The 19,477-nt window shown below is 36.7% G+C and overlaps 1 protein-coding gene across 15 annotated transcripts in view; it reads left to right on the forward strand.

Moving 5' to 3' along the window:
• Window positions 1–19,477, forward strand: part of MBTPS2 (membrane bound transcription factor peptidase, site 2) — a 101,800-nt gene that overhangs the window by 30,004 nt on the left and 52,319 nt on the right. For 12 of the 15 annotated variants that reach the window (XM_045051121.1, XM_045051123.1, XM_045051128.1 and 9 more), the window contains exons 8-11: window positions 4,072–4,166; window positions 4,530–4,725; window positions 7,091–7,166; window positions 8,459–8,677. In XM_045051121.1, coding sequence (XP_044907056.1) covers window positions 4,072–4,166; window positions 4,530–4,725; window positions 7,091–7,166; window positions 8,459–8,677 — 586 coding nt within the window. Of the gene's footprint in view, window positions 1–4,071; window positions 4,167–4,529; window positions 4,726–7,090; window positions 7,167–8,458; window positions 11,366–19,477 lie in introns of those variants that run through there. The other 3 variants (XM_045051132.1, XM_045051131.1, XM_045051133.1) reach the window with 3 other exon arrangements.

The following is a 19,477-nucleotide window of genomic DNA, read 5'->3' on the forward strand; positions in this document are numbered from 1 at the left end:
TAAGAACAAATAAAGAGGAGGGGTGCCTGGGTGGCTCAGTTGGTTTAGCATCAGACTTTGGCTCAGGTCATGATCTCGTGGTTAGTGAGTTCAAGCCCCGCGTCGGGCTCTGTGCTGGCAGCTTGGAGCCTGGAGCCTGCTTCTGATTCTGTGTCTCCCTCTCTATCTGCCCCTCCCCAACTTGTGTTCTGTCTCTCTCTGTCTCTTAAAAATATAAAAAAAAAAAATTTTTAAAGAATAAATAAATAGGCTTGCCTCCCTGTGTTGGAGCTCTAACTACATTTATATACTTAATAAGCTAGGATAAGAAAATTATTCAGTTCATTTTAGTAATAGAGAAAGTAGTGGGGACTGTGAACTATACATTGAAAAAGGTTCCAGTCTTTTTCTAAAACTAACCTCAGGGCACCTCAGCGGCTCATTAGACGTCTGACTCTTGATTTTAGCTCAGGTCATGATCTTGTGATTCCTTAGATTGAGGCCCATGTCAGGCTCTGCACTGACAGCACAGTGCCTGCTTGGGATTCTCTGTCTTTCTCTCTCTCTCTGCCCCTCCCCTGCTTATGTGCACGTGCGCACTCTCTCCCTCTCTCGCTCTCTCAAAATAAATAAACATTTTTTAAATAAATAAAAAAATGAAATTAACCTCTGGTGGGCACCTGGCTGGCTCAACTGGAGCATGTGACTCTTGATCTCAGGGTTGTAAGTTCAAACCCCACATTGGGTGCAGAGATTACTTTTAAAAAATTAACCTCTGTTCTAGACTATGCTTTGGAGGCTAAACTATTTCTACAACTATCTTAGGACCCATCTTAGGGTTCATTCAGAATATGCAGGTTCTCCCTATGGTAGAATTATGAAACTGATCTGTTCTTGAATTACCTAATTGTCTCCCAGACTGAGATTTAAGGGAGAAGTCTAATCTTTCAGAGTTAAATTCAACCTACAAATGCCTCTGGGACCTTTCAATGCAATCTTGAGTGCTTCTTCGAAAGTAGAATTGGATTGGCCTGTCATGCTTAGTAAAAAAGTACATACGCTAATATGAGAATTGTCTGTGGCATCCCCATTTATAGGTTAAGAATCGAGTTACCGAAATTGACTTAGCAACTTGTCCTTTAATGTGACCCAGTAGAAAATATTCTAAAAGTTTTTTTAAACATAGAACTTTTTTTTAATTGATAAACAGAGAAATATCAAATTTACCTCTCAAATGACCACAAAATATGTAACTCTTTATTGGAAAATTCTGTTTGTCGGGAGATATTTACACTTGTGAGGATGGCCACAGCCATGGATTTATGTTTTAGTTAGAGTAATCATCATAGGAAGAAGCCATAACATAAAGGTTGCAAATCGGTGGTAGCCCAGAGACCAAATCCAGCCTTGGCAAATGTATTTGGTCTGGCTTATGTGGTATTTTTTTATATTAATTAGATGCCAATATTTAAAATTGAAGAGGTTTCACATGAAAGTCCAGATTTCAGATTTCTCTTGGAATAAAATCAACAGTCCGTGGAATCAAGCCCCCAAGTTGAGTGCCTGGCGGCTAATCCCATAAAGCAGGGTATACATTTTCTAATTCATCACAGTCCTTCTACTCCCTATTTTTTTCCCCACATACTATCTACTTCATTTATTTGAAACCTGCTTGGCCTGTTTTGGCATTTGTGTTTCCGTACATGCTGCATCAATAGTGATATCAAATTCTTGACTTTAAATTCTGTATTGTATATATTCCTCCAAGAAAAGTTAGTGATCAAGTATCAGATGTAAATTTTCTAGATTTCTAGTACAAAGGAAAGTGGCACAGAATGTCATATATGTATTCAATGTATACTGAGTTATCTACCTTATGTAAGATTGAGAAACTTTTTTCTCAAGGAGCTCACAGTCCAGTCAAAGACACAAAGCATTTGATAGGGATTAAGGAGTGTACCTGTGATGAGCACCGGGTGATGCATAGAAGTGTTGAATCATGATATTGTATACCTAAAAGTAATATTATACTATATGTTAACTAACTGGAATTTAAATTAAAAAAAAAAAGCAGACCATGCCCACATTATTACAGTACAAGGTTAATTGCAGTACAAGGTTAATTGTAGGTAATGACAGGAATTGGTGGGAATTGTGGGAGTTGGTGGTGGTCAGTCTTCACTGGGAAGATGAGAGCAGGTTTCATAGCATCACCCCTTGAGTTGGGCCTCAACAATGAGTCTAATTTCAGGAGGCCAAAATGGAAATAAACCTTGGCACCAGAACCTAGAAAGCAGTTAGGGAACTGCTAGTAATTTGGTTCAGCAAGATAATAGTATGAGATAAGATGAGAAAAAACAGCAATCTTTCAGTTTTAGGCTATGGAATTTAGACGTTATTTGGGAGTAGTGCAGTCCTTGGAAAGTTTTGATCAGAGGAGTTACATTCTCATTGTTTTACTCAGGAAGATGAATCTGAAGCATTTGGTGTGTAGGAAAGGCTTGCGTATGCTAATAGGTGGTAAGCAAACAAGACTTCTTAGGATTCTTCAAATGGGTCAGGTGAGAAGTTAGAGCCTGCACTCAAATGCAAATATATAGGAGAAAAATAATGAGGAGGTAAAAATTGGTGGGACTTGGCAACTGATCAGAGACAACCCTGAAACTGTAGCCTGGATTGGTAAAAAAAAAAAAAAAAAAAAAAAAAAAAAAAAAAAAAAAAATCCTAAACAACTTTGTACTTTATACTTTACTATTAAGGGTGACCGATTATTGATTACAGGCACAGGTTTATCTGTACCATTTGCTACTCACAGTTTGCCTTCATATTTCAAATACAAATCCTCATTTAAAATTTAAATACCTATTCAATTATAAGAAAACAACAGAGAAAGGAAAAAGAAAACAAAACTGCCCACACAGCCAAGCAATGCAGAAGAGAAACTGATTTATCATTTAGTTTGTTTCACCTGTTTTGTTCTTCATTTTATGTAGACCAAGGAGAGAGAGCCACAGTGGCTGGGGGGGATCCACTCTAACCAATACAAGATGTCTCCCTCAAATAACCTAGTTTAAAAAAAAAAACTGAAAACCAAACAACGACTGATGACTAAAATACAAAATCCTTGTACAATCATATTGCATATCAACTAACATTTTCCTGCCAGTGCTCTTGAAGACACACTTGTAATAGAAAAGCTTTTTGTGGTACTAGAAAACGTACTTTTTTTGGTAGTTCTCTGGTAACTTTGCTCTTCAATCTGTCTTCCTTAGCACATCTATGGTAGCATACATATAAGATTCTAAGTTTAATTGGTCCCTGCTACACATCAGTTTATGCTTTACAGGTTTGATATGCTGAGTGCAGGAAACCTTCCAAAATAAACACATGGAATCATTTTTATTCCACCTATATCAGTGATTTAGTTTTCTTATTCTGCCCCCAGATACAAGTGAGGGAGTACACCAAAAACCTTTGAAAAATAAATGAATAATGAGAATAAACAGTTACCCTGTTTGCATTGTCTTCCAAAAGTGGTAACTGGATTATTGGTATGCAGGCAAATATGTGCACATCTCTGGGGTCAGATTGGGCTGCCCTGATTTTATGAGGAAAGCCGTAAGGTAAGCAAGGACGCAGGATAGATATTTGATCTAATGGGGATGTCTTTAGGGATGAGAGTCTTTTAGGCATCCTCTTGCCCACTCTGCTGAACTCAAGTAATACTGGATCAGTAGCATTAGGACAGCTAATAGTGGCTCATTAAATATTTGTGCTTGACTAGCTGGAGTTACTGCAAAACTTACTGAGACCCTGGAACTCTAGCTTTATTAATAGGTAAGTTTATAGGAAGACAGAAATCTACGGTAAGTGCTGCTTCTGGATTTCAAACTGGACAAGTCTTTTTGTAGTATCGTGTCTCTTTTTGTAACATAAAATCACTGCAGTGAGTAGCCTGTCAGACTGAACTAGGAATCATACAATTGTTTCCAAATTCATATGCATTTTACTTACTCTTTTTGTCTTGAAAGCAAAATTTTCATTACAAATGTACTTCTATATAACAGATTCTAATTCACTATTTCTCTTTAGCATACAAACGGCTAGATGGTTCGACTGAATGTTGTAACAATCACAGCCTCACAGATGTGTGCTTTTCCTACAGAAATAACTTTAATAAGCGTTTGGTGAGTTGTCCCTGAAGCAATCTTGCTTGTCTGATATAATTTTTATAAAATAAGCATATAGAACTAAAATGTAATCTATGAACACTTTTCCCTTTTGTTTCATATCGTTTTATTAAAATTTCTATATTTCACTTGCCACATTTCATCTGAGAATCTTTAAAAATTTATAGGTATAATATCTTATTTGGCCGAAGTAGAATACTCAAATCTAATTTATAGTAGGTGCACATAAATGGCATTTCTTTTAAATGAACTTTGTTCCTAATATGCTCTGTAACATGAAAGATACTGAGCACTGGAACTTGCTGTTTTTCTTGTTAGTAAATTATTTTGGGTATTGACTAATTAATATTTTACTCATAGCATACATGCCTACCCGCCCGGAAAGCAGTTGAAGCCACACAAGTTTGTAGAACCAATAAAGATTGTAAAAAAAGTTCAAGTTCCAGTTTCTGTATAATACCTTCTTTGGAAACTCATACTCGCTTAATAAAAGTGAAACATCCTCCTCAAATTGATATGTTGTATGTAGGCCATCCACTGCATCTTCATTACACAGGTGGGTACTTATTATGGTAGACCCTCAGAAAATCATTAAGATGTCATATATTCTTCATGGTAGAAACTCAGTACAAATCCTTGGGTTAATTTTATTTATTATAAATTTGACTACTTTTTAAGTCTTAACTTGTTCTTCAGTATTGTATGAAATTTAGGCATTAGGAAAATAATCTGAATTTTATGAAACAAGGTGTAACTGAATCCCATGTCTGCCTATGGAGAGTGACTTACTTTCTTCACTACCATTTATGTCCAAGTCACATAGATGATCTCTCAGATGTTCTCTGAGAGTTTGTTAAACCTACCCAAGTTCCCAAAACAGTGGCAAGAGCAACATACCCCAAAGAATGCCGGGAGTTATAGTGGTAAGACTATAATTTATGCATAACACATGAATTTTATATTAATATAATTTTCATGTTTTTTTATGTTTATTTTTTATTTTTGAGAGAGAGCGAGTTGGGGGGGGGGGCAGAGAGAGAGGGAGACAGAGAATCCCAAGCAGGCTTCCCATTGTCAGCATAGAGCCCCACATGGGGCCCAAACTCACAAACCATGAGATCATGACTGTAGCCATGATAAAGAGTAGGATGCCCAACCACCTGAGCCTCCCAGGTGCCCTAATGTTTATTTATTTTTGAGTGAGAGTGAGAGACAGAGAGGGAGAAAGAGAGAGAGAGAGAAAGTACACATGCAAGCTGGAGAGGGGCAGAGAGAGAAGGAGACAGAGGATCCAAAGCAGGCTCCGTGCTGTCAGTGCAGAGCCCAATGTGGGGCTCAAACTCATGAACCATGAGATCATGACCTGAGCCAAAGTCATATGCTTAACTGACTGAGGTACCCAGGTGCCCTTGAATATAATTTTTAGAACTGGGCTGGCATAATTGTTTTAACAGAGGCTACATTATTGGGACTAAATAGATAGCTTCTTCATATTGCTGAAGATCATATAGTCTAATTTTGTTGTACAAGATTTTTTTTAAGTTCCTTTTTTTATAATGGTTTTGTGCAAATATAATTCACATGCCATATATTTGAGCCTTTTAAAGCATACAATTGAAGGTTTTTTAATATGTTCAGAGTTGTGCAACCATTACCACAGTCTAGTTCTAGAATATCTTCATCACCCCAAAAAGAAACAGTGTATTCACTATCAGTCACTTCTCATTTCTCCCTACCCCCAGTCCTTGGCAACCACTAATCTACTTTCTGTTTCTATAAGTTTGCCTAGTCTTCACATTTCATATAAGTAGGATATTTTGTGACTGACTTCTTTCACTTAGCGTAATGTCTCCAAGGTTCATCCATGTTGTAGCATGTCTCAGTAGGTCATCCCTTTTTATGGCAAAATAATATTCTGTTTAATGGACATATCCATATCATTCATCAGTTGATGGGCATGGGGGTTTTATATTACTCTTTAAAAGGCTGTCTCATTGTTTCATAGTCATAGCCTGTAACCTGGGTCATTCTTCTTCTTTATCAGTTTGACACTAAATGACTCTAGAATGCAAATATTATTTTTTTAATGTTTTATTTCTTTTTGAGAGAGAGAGACAGAGTAGGAGCAGGGTAGAGGCAGTCAGAGAGGGGACATAGAATTGGAAGCAGGTTCCAGGCTCTGAGCTGTCAGCACAGAGCCCGACGTGGGGCTCAAACCCATGTGCCGTGAGATCATGACCTGAGCCGAAGTCGGACGCTCAACCGACTGAGCCACCCAGGCACCCCTAGAATGCAAATATTAAATATATCCTCAACAAATGGAAAGGAAGTTCCCTTTTAGAATAATTCAGAACTATGTACTATGTAATTCAGAAATATGTACTATATGTTCTACGTAATTACAGAGAAGTTTGTAAATGTTTTGAGCAAAAACAGGATTACGGAATGCACAGAGTGGAAGAGACCAAAAATTTCCCCTAGTCATAATCCTTGTTTTAGTAATGTTTAGTAAGAGAAAACCAAGACCAGAAAGAAGTTAAGTGGCATAATAGTTAGAGTAAATGTGATTTTCAGGTTATGCCTCTTTGAAGGATAAGGACTCTTCATAAATTCTGCCATAGCTTTTAAGTCAGTCTCTTTATTTGGTAGTCATGCTTGGTATATAGTCAGTTTTATATTATTCTTACCTCCAAATATAAGTACATACTGAGATATGAATTTCTGTATTCCGCTATATTTATTAGATGTTCTAGAATAATTGTTTTTATATGTGGGGCATATAGGCTGCCTGCTTATGTTTGGGAAGAGCTTTCTCAACCAGTTTAATAGACTAGCCCAATTGTTGACCACATGGAAAAATTTATAATGCTGTTGCTTCTCTATATGAACAATATTCATTATTCCTTGTTTTTCTTTTTCAGTGAGCATCACCAGTTTTATCCCACGCTTCAACTTTCTAAGCATAGATCTGCCTGTGGTTGTGGAGACATTTGTCAAGTATCCTTTCTGGTGTAAAGAATGTTTTTAAAAGGTGTTACTTGGAACGTGATTAGGCTTACCTTGAATAGAGCATGCATAGACCTTACAAGTGTCCATTGATTGCTAACAACTGAAAAAGAGACTTTAAAGTTGAAAAAGATCAGATTGTATATAGGAAGGAAGAAGTCAGAGGAAAGAGATTGCTCAGGGAAGGAGAAAAGTTAAGATATGGAAGGGAGGGAACCCAGAATATAATTTGAGAGTTGAATTTACAGATCTAAGACCTCTTTTAGTAAGTTTATAAAGAATGAAAGCTCAAAATGCCAGTGAGGTGATGAACTCTGCCCCTTGTGAACCTGTTACCTTGGACTAAGTGGAAGAATGCATAAGGGAGATCAAACTGGTTTCCACTACTAAAATAGCAATTCAGAGGACAAAATCTCACGTGTTCTTTAGCATATTATGTTGGAATATAAAACTTGACATTTTCTAAAATTTGTTATTATGAAGAATTTGAACACTTTGGAAGGGTTCTTTATTTTTGTCATTGTTTTTTTCTTTTTTACCTTCTAGATTTTATTACTAAAAATGGATTTTTTTTAATTCCAGTATAGTAAACGTACGATATTATATCAGTTTCAGGTGCACAATACATATTTTTGTCACTTTTAAATCATTTTCATTTCCTTCCTCAATGATTTGCGAAAACATGAAAGGGAAAACAAATAAACAGTTAGTAAAAAATATGTACAATCAAGATAGTACCTTGTAGATTGCAGCTTTGTCTCAGAGATTTATGACATATATAAGCTTTTAGATGGCAGTAAAATACAGTTATATTTGTGTTACAGTTAATATTTATACTACTTATAGTGTACACTAGTTATAGATAATAGTAAAATAGAGTTGAAGGGGCCAAAATCCTTATGTTCCCTAAGATAAGGTAATACTTTGTAGGGATCAAAAAGTAATTTTCCTTTATTGCTAATTGCTTCCACATTCCTTTCTCTTGTTGTGTCATTAAAGTATTACAAAGACTCAGTCTTCCTTGGAGTTTGTTATAGATTGTCTTAGTTTACAAATGGTTGGCCCTTATTTTTCTAGCCAAGATTTTTGAGCTTTGAAATAATATGAATAATTTATTTTAAATGGTAGAGATCTAGGAAGGAATGTCCTATACTTGTGGGCAGAGATTTAAAGAAAGCAGCTATAATCTCAAATCCAGCCCTAGTAAAACATTCTCTTCTGACTACCAGAAATGTGGTTTCTTCTCAGACCTCACAGTCGGATCCTTAACTGATTTTACCCAGGTACCTGATTTCCCTCTCAGGAGCTCTGGCTATTGTTAATGCAGTGCCCTGCTTTGCTTTGGATGGTCAGTGGATTTTAAACTCTTTCCTAGATGCCACCCTTACCTCAGTGATTGGAGACAATGATGTCAAAGATCTGATAGGATTTTTCATCTTGCTTGGTGGCAGTGTACTTTTGGCTGCCAACGTGACCCTGGGACTCTGGATGGTTACAGCACGGTAATATTTGCATTCATCTGGCAGAATGATCCTTAGTATGAAATATAAAGTGTTTCCTTAAAATTACATTTTAACTAACAACTTTAAGCTCCTCATGTATCAGAATATCCAAACTCTGGGATGGAGGATAAACAGAAGAAATGAAAGGCATAGTCTCTGACTACATTCTGATTTTAAAGATTGAACTTAACAAATTTCAGATGCTTGTGGAACAATTTCTAAACAAGTGAAAATTCATGTTAAACCATTTTGTGCAACTCCGGATCATGTTGCAGTAGTGTAAAGGAGAACAGAATTAGGTGGAATTAATTGGGGCAAACTTTTTGAAAAAACATCATGAATCCAGATTTGAAGAAGACCAGAGTCTGGCCAAGTGGAAGGGTGAGCATTTTCTTGGCCTGTATCTCTTGTCCTTTGTCTTGTTTGAAAAGAATTTTAAGGTTTAATGGTGTATTATTTTGTACTCTGACAACTGAGGTCTGATTGCAGTTAATAAAATTCTATAAAAGTATCTGCTGACATGAAAGGAGAAATTTTTGTCAAATGATGCCAAATAAGTGAAAAAAGTAGGAAGTAGGGCCTACAATACCATGATGCATGTTTTGCCCCACAGGAATTGTCTCTTTGATGTGTCCCCATGCCCTCATAAAGCAGCACTAGCCTTAACATTTAGAGTGAGCTGAAAGAGGTGTCTTTCACTTGCAGCCTGTGAGCTGAGGAAGTTAAAGTTGAACCTCAGAACTGAGCCTGGTCTTCTAACAGATCACAAGACAGATCTGCTACAGTCCTGGTTACCATTCTCTACAAAGCTTTGAAGCTTGAAACCCTTCCAGGGTAGACATTTTCTCTTGTGCTGCTGGGGTTATCTGGGGCCTAGGTCCTGGGTTCCTGTCTTCAAGAAGCACCTACCTTAAGCTCTCAACCATACTTTGTCCTCACCAGCAGCTTCCATGTTTCTCTATATTAAGTAATTAAATGCCCAGGCCTTGCTTTCCATCTTTCCTCTAAGCTACCTCTATGGGTCCACAGAAGACTTGGTAGTGCAGTGAGAATGGCTACACGGGAGTACAGATGTGGACTTGCCAGAGGCTGGGAACTGACTCTTGAGCCCAAAAGTGCCCTGAGTAGTTCAAGGTCTTTTGCACTGGAGATGCAGCCCTGGAAGATCCAGAAAGTCAACAGGCCACTGTGAAGCTATTGGTCTTCTAAGTGTATGAGCATGCAATTCTTTGATGAAAAATAAGTGCTTCTCTCATGCACTCAAGAACATTAACACCCATGTACCCAACTTCTTCACTAAGTGAGATATTCCATGGTGTTCACCTTTTTCCCATCATTGAGTTGCTTTTCAGGCACTAAAACTTTTTAATCATTTTTAAGAAACTCTTTAGACTGTATTTCAAGTTTGCCTGCCTTCTTAAATAGAAATTATATATGGAGTATGTTAAGATGTTATTAATGACTTGAGGTCATCAGTTATTACCGCTATTAAAACCGTACACATTATTCGTTTATCCCAGAAAAAAAACTTTTGTTGTGTTCTTCGGTAGATAGTCCTTTGGGATCAAAGACTGTTAGCAGAGTGAGCTCAGACCTGTTTAGGTAGTAGAGCCTGGGAAATGCCATGAAATACTTGTATAATTAATTTGATTACATAAGCTAAGCAATTTACTAATCAACATGTTGTATATGTGCAGGTCAGTTTTTTGAAACTGAGAAAAAAATCTTAATAGAGGAAATCCTACCCCTTAACTTCTTTCTCTGGGGAAAAAAAAAAACTAATTTTCTTGTAGAATTTGAACATCGTGGTCTGTTGCTCTCTAGGGTCAGGATTTGGGAACCACCCTTATTAGGATATTGAGCAGATCCATCGCATTTGTATAGAAATGACCTTATCATGCAAGAAAGGAAATGTTATCTGTGTCCAGCTTGACTGTGGGCACTTCTGGATTAAGGACCATGTCATACTCATCTTTGCATCCCTGGGACAGTGCATGAGACATCATAAATACTTAATAAATGTGGTTGAATGGATGATGAATAGTGTTATTTATGGATTAGAAAAGCATGTTTCTATTTAAGCTACAAATAGTATTATTGAATACTGTATATATATGTTAACATAAAAAATAACTTGGAAGGTCTTTGTGTCCTATAAAGATATTATCATCTTTATGAAAATAATCCATTTTCATTTCTGTAGAGCAATTAGAAAAATGAATTATTTTAAGGATTTGAAGAAAATGTTCTTTCTGTGTTGTCACGTTGTTCAACAGTAAAACTTTATTTTCAGTGTTCCTACTCTACATTGTTTACATTTTCAAGAGGTTTTTTTTAATCCCCTATAATCTGTATAGAAGGTATATATTTTTTCATCTCAGTTTGAAAAGACATGCAGTTAAACTTGACATTTTGATAATCGCCCTTATAGGTCATGGTCATCTATTCTAACAGCAAATTTCAAACAAGCACTTCATGGATACATGGCTCTCAGTCATCAGTTTGTCCTATGGTATTTATTGAACATCCACATACTAATTAATGGTGCACAGGTATTTTTTCCTACAGATCTTGCGACTGTGCTGTAATTCATTCTTAGTATTTAACTTGAAGATACCATGGTTCCTGGCATTTGATGTTTAGCAATAAAAGAATAAATGTGTACCAGCATTGTATGTTTTACCATCATCTATGTGTTGTCTTTTTTCAAAAACTTCTATTCTTTTCTGTCAAAATTGTTCCCTTTACATTACAGTATGATCTTTGTTGTTCTTAAATTCTTGATTCTAAAAGCAGCCTTCAGTTTTCACTCAAGCAACCTGTATATGAAAGTTGTTGCAGGCCACAGAAAGAAGGCTTTTTTTTTTTTTACATTTATTTATTTTTGAGAGACAGAGCACAAGTGGGGAGGGGCAGAGAGAGAAGGAGACAGAATCTGAAGCAGGCTCCAGGCTCCGAGCTGTCAGCACAGAGCGCGACACAGGGCTTGAACTCACAAACCGTGAGATCTTGACCTGAGCCGAAGTTGGACGCTCAACCAACTGAGCCACTCAGGCACCCCAAGAAGGCTTTTTTAAATGAGATTCCTGTGCTCTCTCTGTTGTTTTGGAAATGGCCTGTTTATGGGTGAAGAAAGAGGACTATCATGTTTCCTTTCAATAGTGTCTGACAGAAGTCTTCTCTAAGTTAGTGTATGTTTCTTAGGAATTCGTGGAAAAGTATTTCAACTCTGACATTTGATTGATCTTGACCTTTTGCTCTAGTACTTCCTCCCTTGTCCACAGAGCCAGGCTCTCCCTCCTCCTTTCTCTCTCTCTCCCTGTCTCCCCTTTCCCTCTTTCCCTCCTCTCTCTCTCTCTCTCTCTCTAACTGCCCCCTCACACACATGCACATGTTCTCTTTCGAGATTACTTAAAGGCCAAATACAATAGGATGGAAATTTAGCCCAACTCTTGATTGGCTAGCCTCATTCCACTCCTTTTTGCCTCTGATTTCATTCTATTATAATTAAGAGCCACAAGACTAGATGACTGATTATCTAAACCACTTTTTTTAGCAGCTTGAGATATAATTAAATACCATAAAATTCACCTGTTTAATGTGTACAATTCACTGTAAACTATTTTTCTTTTAATGACTACTCAAACAATAGTATACATATGCTTTAGTGTAATCTAACATTTTAAGCAAATGAACATGTGATACAAGACTGAGAAGAAAGAAAATGTTTCATTTATTTCACAGCTTTTTGAACTCTGAAGTGGTTTTCAGTACTGGAAGTAAAGTTGAGTCACAAATTATTTTTAAGGTAAAACATGTAGAGGGGTACCTGGCTGGCTTAGTCGGTGGAGGATGTAACTCTTGATCTCGGGGTTGTGGGTCATGAGGTCAAGCCCCACGTTGGGTGCAGAGATTACTTAAAAATAAAAACTTTAAAAAAGAAGAAAAGGTAAAACATGTGGATATATTTTCTTTGAGACAATAAGCCATTTTAATCAGTGTTTTTGCAAGCTACTTTTGCTGTTTAGGCCATAATAATTTGAATAATCCATTGTATATTTTATCAGGCTATGGCAAATGAATTCAATGAAAGGAAAGCCTCTATTTCAAAACCTAATGCCACAATAGATTGTACTCAGGGTGGAGGTAGGAAAAAAATGGCTAAAGGAAGTTGCAATTCTAATTACCAAGCAGGTTATATTGTCTAATTTAGTTTTCCATTGAAAAGAGAGAAAAACATCCTTATATCATAGTTTTATTTAGCTAAAGATTGATGGATATTCAATAGTTGTCCATTCTTATTAACTGACCATTTCTCACAGTTTTCAACTGACATGCTCCTGACACCTGAGAGGAGGGAGAACACAGAAAGGTCTAAGAGCAGAACCCTGTTACTGTCTGTCTATCCTACAAAATTGAAGTCTTGCTTTATCTTACATTTATGTAAATTTTACACTCCATTCATCAGTATCATAAAGCCAGTTCTCTTAAAGACGTGAAGCTCTAAACTGCAAAATAATTAGATGCTAAGAATATTAACTTTTTTTCATGTCTAAAACACATTGGTAGAAAGTAGTTTATAATAGCTGGTCTGTAGACTAGTGACAGTCTATGATGGTGTTTTTATCTGTTTGTAGTGAAAGGAGAAAAATTATGTTGTATCTAATCACAAAATAAGGAAAATGTTCTTGTGTTGTTAGAAAGTGCCTGCTGCCCTTTATCAAAGAGCTTTCCTTTATTCAGATTATGGAAACACATACTTAAGTTCACTTAGCACTTCTAGATTGCTCTGCAGAATGTCTCTCTAGAACTGACATTCATCAGCAGGGCATGAGGATTCCATGTTTCCCCATGCCCTTTCCTCCACCCGAATTGTCTGACTTTCGTGTTCTCACAAATGTGTTGGGTGCAAAATGGCATTTCCTTTTAATTTGCATTTCTCATATTAATAAAGTTGCACATCCATATACTTGTTTAGCCATTTAGATTTTTCATTTTGCCAATTGCTTCTTGATATCCTTTGCCTAGTTTTCCATTGAGTTTACTAAATTTTTCTTGCTGATCCATAAGAATTTTTTGTATATTCTAGATTAGGGGGTCAACAAACTGCAGCCTACAAGCCAAATCCTGCTTACCACCTATGTTATAAATAAAGTTTTCTTAGAACACAACCACATTCGTTCATGTTTATATTGTATATGGCTGCTTTCATGCTACAACAGCAGAGTTGAGCAGTTGAACAAAGACCATATCACCTAGAAATCCTAAAATATTTACTGTCTAACTGTTTACAGAACAACCCATGTTCTAGATATCATCTCTTGGCCATGTTAGATGTTGCAAATAATTTTTCCCAGTCTGTCAGCCACCTGTAAATTTTATTTATAAGGTTTCGTTGTTGAACAAGTATCTTTAGTTTGATGTAGTCAAATACATTAATTTTTTGATTCATTATCTGTGTTTTGTGGGTATTACTGAAAAAGTGCTGTCCTTCCCAAAGTCACAGTAATATTCTATACAGTTTCTTCTATTTGCTTTAGAGTTATACTTTTACATTGAGATCTTTGATTTCTAGAATATATAGTGTGGGGTACCTGGGTGGCTCAGTTGGTTGGGTGACTGACTTCGGCTCAGGCCATGATCTCGCAGTTTGTGAGTTCGAGCCCCGCGTCAGGCTCTGTGCTGATTGCTCAGAGCCTGGAGCCTGCTTCGGATTCTACCTTTCTCTACCCCTCCCCTGCTCACGCTCTGTGTCTCTCTGTCTCTCAATAATAAATAAATGTTAAAAAAAAATTTAGAACATATGGTGTGAGGTAGGAAATCCAGGTTTACTTTTCTATACAGCATGAACTATTTTATAAAATAGCTGTTAACAGTATTTTCTGTAAGATTGTTAAAGAAGTTTACATGAAGTTCTTAATATGGTACCTGGCATGCTCAAGATATTACGTACTTAAATTACTTATTTTCAGAATGCAGAATTATGACATAAATTTGCCCTCATATCCCCATCCATACTGGTGTTCGATCCTGCCTCCTTCTGGTATGCCTTCTTGGCTTCCACTGCCTTCAGGCTAGCTCTGGTTGTCCAGAGTGTCTTCCAAGACTTGACCCTTTTTAATGTTTCTTCCTCCAATCAAAATAAACCAAAACTCATCATATTTAAGATGTTGGCTAAAGATTTTGCTCACTGAAACTATCCAAAATAACCTGCGTTTGTGGGTATGTTCATTGATAGTAACTTAGGCATTTAAATCTGATCTTACCCAAACAATATCTCAACTGAGAAGGAGGCACTATGACAAGCCATTATGAGAGAATTTGAGGTAGAATGGACTTTGAGGACTACATCAGACAATAGAAAACTACCCCCTGCATAGTTTGGGATATTGCATTTCAGAATAAGCTGTTTTTTTAATGTTCATTTTGTTTTGCATTAATTAGTTAGAAAAGAGGCTAAACTTTCTTTTTTAATGTGTGTTGTTTTGTAGATTTTTCTTATCCACATCCTTTGTCTGTATTTTCCTGCAATGATCATCACCTTCTTATTACTTCTCATTACTACAGACTCATATTTGTTCTGAGGCTTTGCAAACATATTTGACCATACCTCAGCTTCTTTTCCAGGTTCCTGACTTTAATACTTTATTCCTATTTATTGTTTTCTTCCCTTTCAATTTGTTTCCATCCTTTAATGGCGTCTAACTTTTTTCCTAGGCCATATGTATCACCAGAAATCTACAACGGGAGGTAGCACTTTGCAATTCACAGATTGTCCATGTCTCCACTCCAGGGCACCCCCTTTTCTGTTATGGAAATACCTGGGGGAAACAAGTTGGTAATCGGGAGTTTGCTTGGAGAGTATAGAATTGGAGCAGGAGAGAGCTAATGTGATTTCCTTGGCCTTTATAGAAAAATAATTTTCTTACTAAAAAGAGAAAGGCGGGGTGCACCTGGGTGGCTCAGTCGGTTAAGCATCTGACGTCAGCTCAGGTCATAATCTCATGCTCTGTGAGTTCAAGCCCTGCATTGGGCTCTGTACTGACAGCTCAGAGCCTGGAGCCTGCTTCAGATTCTGTGTCTCCCCGTCTCTCTGCCCCTCCCCTGCTCATGCTCTGTCTCTCTCTGTCTCAAAAATAAATAAAAACGTTAAAAAAAATTTTTTAATAAAAATTAAAAAAATAAAATAATAAAGGGGCACCTGGGTGGCTCAGTCGTTTGAGCATCTGACTATGGCTTAGGTCGTGATCTCACGGTTCATGGGTTTGAGCCCTATGTTGGACTTGATGCTGACAGTGCAGAGCCTGCTTCAGATTCTCTGTCTCCCTCCCTCTCTCTCTGCCCCTCCCCAGCTTGCATTCTCTAAGATTAAAAAAAAAGATACACATTTATTATATAAAACATGTTAAATGAAAGTAAATTGTAATTGAAAAAATAGGATTATATTATACATTAACTGGCAAACTGCTTTTTAAACTTGATGTAAGCATTTTTCAATGTTATTAATATTCTAGTGTCATTGAAATGGATATATAATATTGCAGCATTGACTATGCCGTAATTTTCTCTTTTCTTTTTTTTTTTTTTTTAAGTAAGGTCTACACCCAACCTGGAGCTTGAACTCACAACCCTGAGATAAAGAGTCACATGCTATACCAACTGAGCCAGCCAGGAACCCCTGAATGTGCCATAATTAACCGACCCCTATTATTTCCAATGTTGCAATGTTATAAACAAAGCTGTGAGGAATATTCTTATAACTAAATCTTTTGGCATATCCAAGATTTTTTGGGTAATTATAGAAACTCTTAAGAAAATCTTAAAGGAAAAATTACTATCTTTCAAATGTGAACATTTTATATATACATACTGCCTTGTTGCATTTACATTTTTTCCTCTTAATTGGATATGTGAAAATGGCATCTCATTTTAATTTGCATTTCTTTGATTAGAAAAAAGGTTGAACATTTTAAAATGTATTTATTGGTCATTGTATTGTTTTTGTTTGTCCCCATCTTTTGCCCATTTTTCATGGAAGTGATTATTGTCTTACTGCTTTTCATCATAAGCTCCATTCTACTATTTGATTTCTTACATGTGAATAAATTAAAACCTCATTTAATGGGGTGCCTGGGTGGCTCAGTCAGTTAAGCTTCTGACTTTGGCTCAGGTCGTGATCTCGCAGTTTGTGAGTTTGAGCCCCGCGTCAGGCTCCACGCTTGTGGAGCCTGCTTGAAGTTCTCTCTCTCCCTCTCTCTCTGCTCCTCCACTACTTGCATGCTCGCTCTCTCTCTCTCTCAAAATTAATTAATTAATTGATTAAAAACCTCATTTAAGGGGTGCCTGGGTAGCTTAGTCAGTTGAGCATCTGACTATGGCTCAGGTCATGATCTCATGGTTCATGAGTTCGAGCCTTACATCAGGCTCTGTGCTGACAGCTTGGAGCCTGGAGCCTGCTTCCAATTCTGTCTCCCTCTCTCTCTGCCCCTTCCCTGCTCATGCTCTGTCTCTATCTCTCAAAAATAAATAAACATTAAAAAATTTAAAAAAAAAAGAAAAACAACCTCATTTAAGTCTAATGCTAATGTTTATTTTTATGTTTTTATATATCATGATCTCTCAAGCTTTGCCTTACATTTTCCACCTTTGGTGAAATGTTTTCAAATGCTTCTAAAGATTTTATAAATATTCACAAATATTTTATGATAGTTTTATGATTTTGGTTTTTCAAACATTGTCATCTTTAATTTACATGCACTCTGTCTTGATGTTGGTGCCGAATAGGGATAGAACCTTGTGTTTTGTTATCCCCAAATGTTTAGCCAGTCATCCATCTCAAAGGAGATTTTTTTCTTTTTAATGTTTTGTTTATTTTTGAGAGAGCACGAGTCGGGAGGAGGCAGAGACAGAGAGGGACAGAGAATCTGAAGCGGGCTCCACGCTGACAGCAGCAAGCCCAATGTGGGTCTTGAACCCATAAACCAAACCATGAGATCATGACCTGAGCCGAAATCAGAGGCTCAACCCACTGAGCCACCCAGGTCCCCCTCAAAGGAGATGGTTAGTCTTAGGAGATTTTTTTTTTTTAGAGAGATAGAACGAGCAGGAGACAGGCAGAGGGAGAGAGAGAGAGAATCCAAAGCAGGCTCCAAGCTCAATACAGAGCCCGATGTGGTGCTCAAACTCAAGAGCCATGAGATCATGGCCTGAGCTGAAGTCAGATGCTTTACCGACTGAGCCACCCAGGTGCCCCAGGCAATCTTAAGAGATGTTTCATGCCAAGAGGAAGAGACATAAATTTATATCCTTTGGAGAGAAAAGATACAATAAGTGAAATTATCTCTCACTTGATAAATCATTCTTATGTGTATAGGATGCAACTATTATTTACTTTTTCAATTTAGTAATACAGGGAATTGAGAATATATCTCATACTTTAGTTGAAAAGAGTCCTTAAAACATTTTTTCCCCTAAGGTGTTTTTATTTTTATTGAAATAGTGTTTCTCATTCCTAAGCAGTATAGATTAGCATCTGGAGATTATCCTTAATATATATCATTATCTAAAGATAATCAACTTCTTAATCAACTTCTTAATGAAAATACTTTTTTGCTTCTTAGATGTTCAAGTTTAAAATTTTCTCTCTGTAGGTTATTTAATATTAGTCTTTAAAGGCTAAAAAAACTACCTTTGGAATAGACATCCTGATTTTAAAGTAAGTATCTTATCTTCATCTGTTTTAATTATATAATGATTAAGTTTGGAACACTGCATTAATCATAATTTAAAATCATGAAGATAAGAGGTAATGAGGATACTATGAATTTGTATTTTGTTTCTTGTAAAATTTAAACAAGTGTGCTTTTTTCCACATTTAAAATGTTTTTCTTCTGAGATCACTGTAGTTGGTTTTTAAATTTGCTAGATCTTAGAATATGACTCTTGTAAATATGCTACTCTAAGAGATGCTTATTGAATTAGAAAGTTTCCATTTTTCTTGCTTATCCCCATTCTGTAGTCACTAGAACTGATACATATATTCTTTCATTCATTTAAGAAATATTTATTGCTCACTTACTGTGTTCTTGGCACTATTCTGGGCTCTGGGGATACAGCAATAAACAAGACAATTTTTCTTTTTTGTATTTTGTAAGGAAAAATACCATTTGTTTTTACAATAAATATAGGGACGCCTGGGTGGCTCAGTCGGTTAAGCGTCCAACTTCGGCTCAGGTCATGATCTCACAGTTTGTGAGTTCGAGCCCCGCATCATGCTCTGTGCTGACAGCTCACAGCTTGGAGCCTGCTTCAAATTCTGTGTCTCCCTCTCTCCCTGTTCCTCCCCCTCTCACACTCTGTCCCTGTCTCTCTCTTTCAAAAATAAATTAACATTAAAACAATAAAACAATAAATATAAAATATATGCTAATCACTACTAAGTGTTTCAGGCATGGGGTAGCAAGAGATTAAGCTAAGAAAGTTATCAGAAGCCAGGTCTTAGAAATATGTTATGGACTTTAGCCTAATTGCAAATGGGGAGTCATTGAAAGTTTCAAGCAAGAGAGGGCCATAATCAGATTTGCATTTCAGTGGATCACCTTGACTGAGGATAAAGCATAGATTGGTGGGAGGCAAGTCTGGTGGCAATGAAATTGGTTAGGAGACTATTTTCGTCATTTAGGCAAGTGCTGATGATCTTGGCAGTAGAGGTTTGAAAAAGAGAAGAGGACAAACTCAAAAATAGGATCCACTGAATTTGATGGTTTCGTGTAGTTTAGGTTCAGGAAGGAGTCAAGAAGA

The sequence above is a fragment of the Felis catus genome, chromosome X, assembly GCF_018350175.1.
Source record: "Felis catus isolate Fca126 chromosome X, F.catus_Fca126_mat1.0, whole genome shotgun sequence".
In the NCBI taxonomy this organism is placed as follows: Eukaryota; Metazoa; Chordata; class Mammalia; order Carnivora; family Felidae; genus Felis; species Felis catus.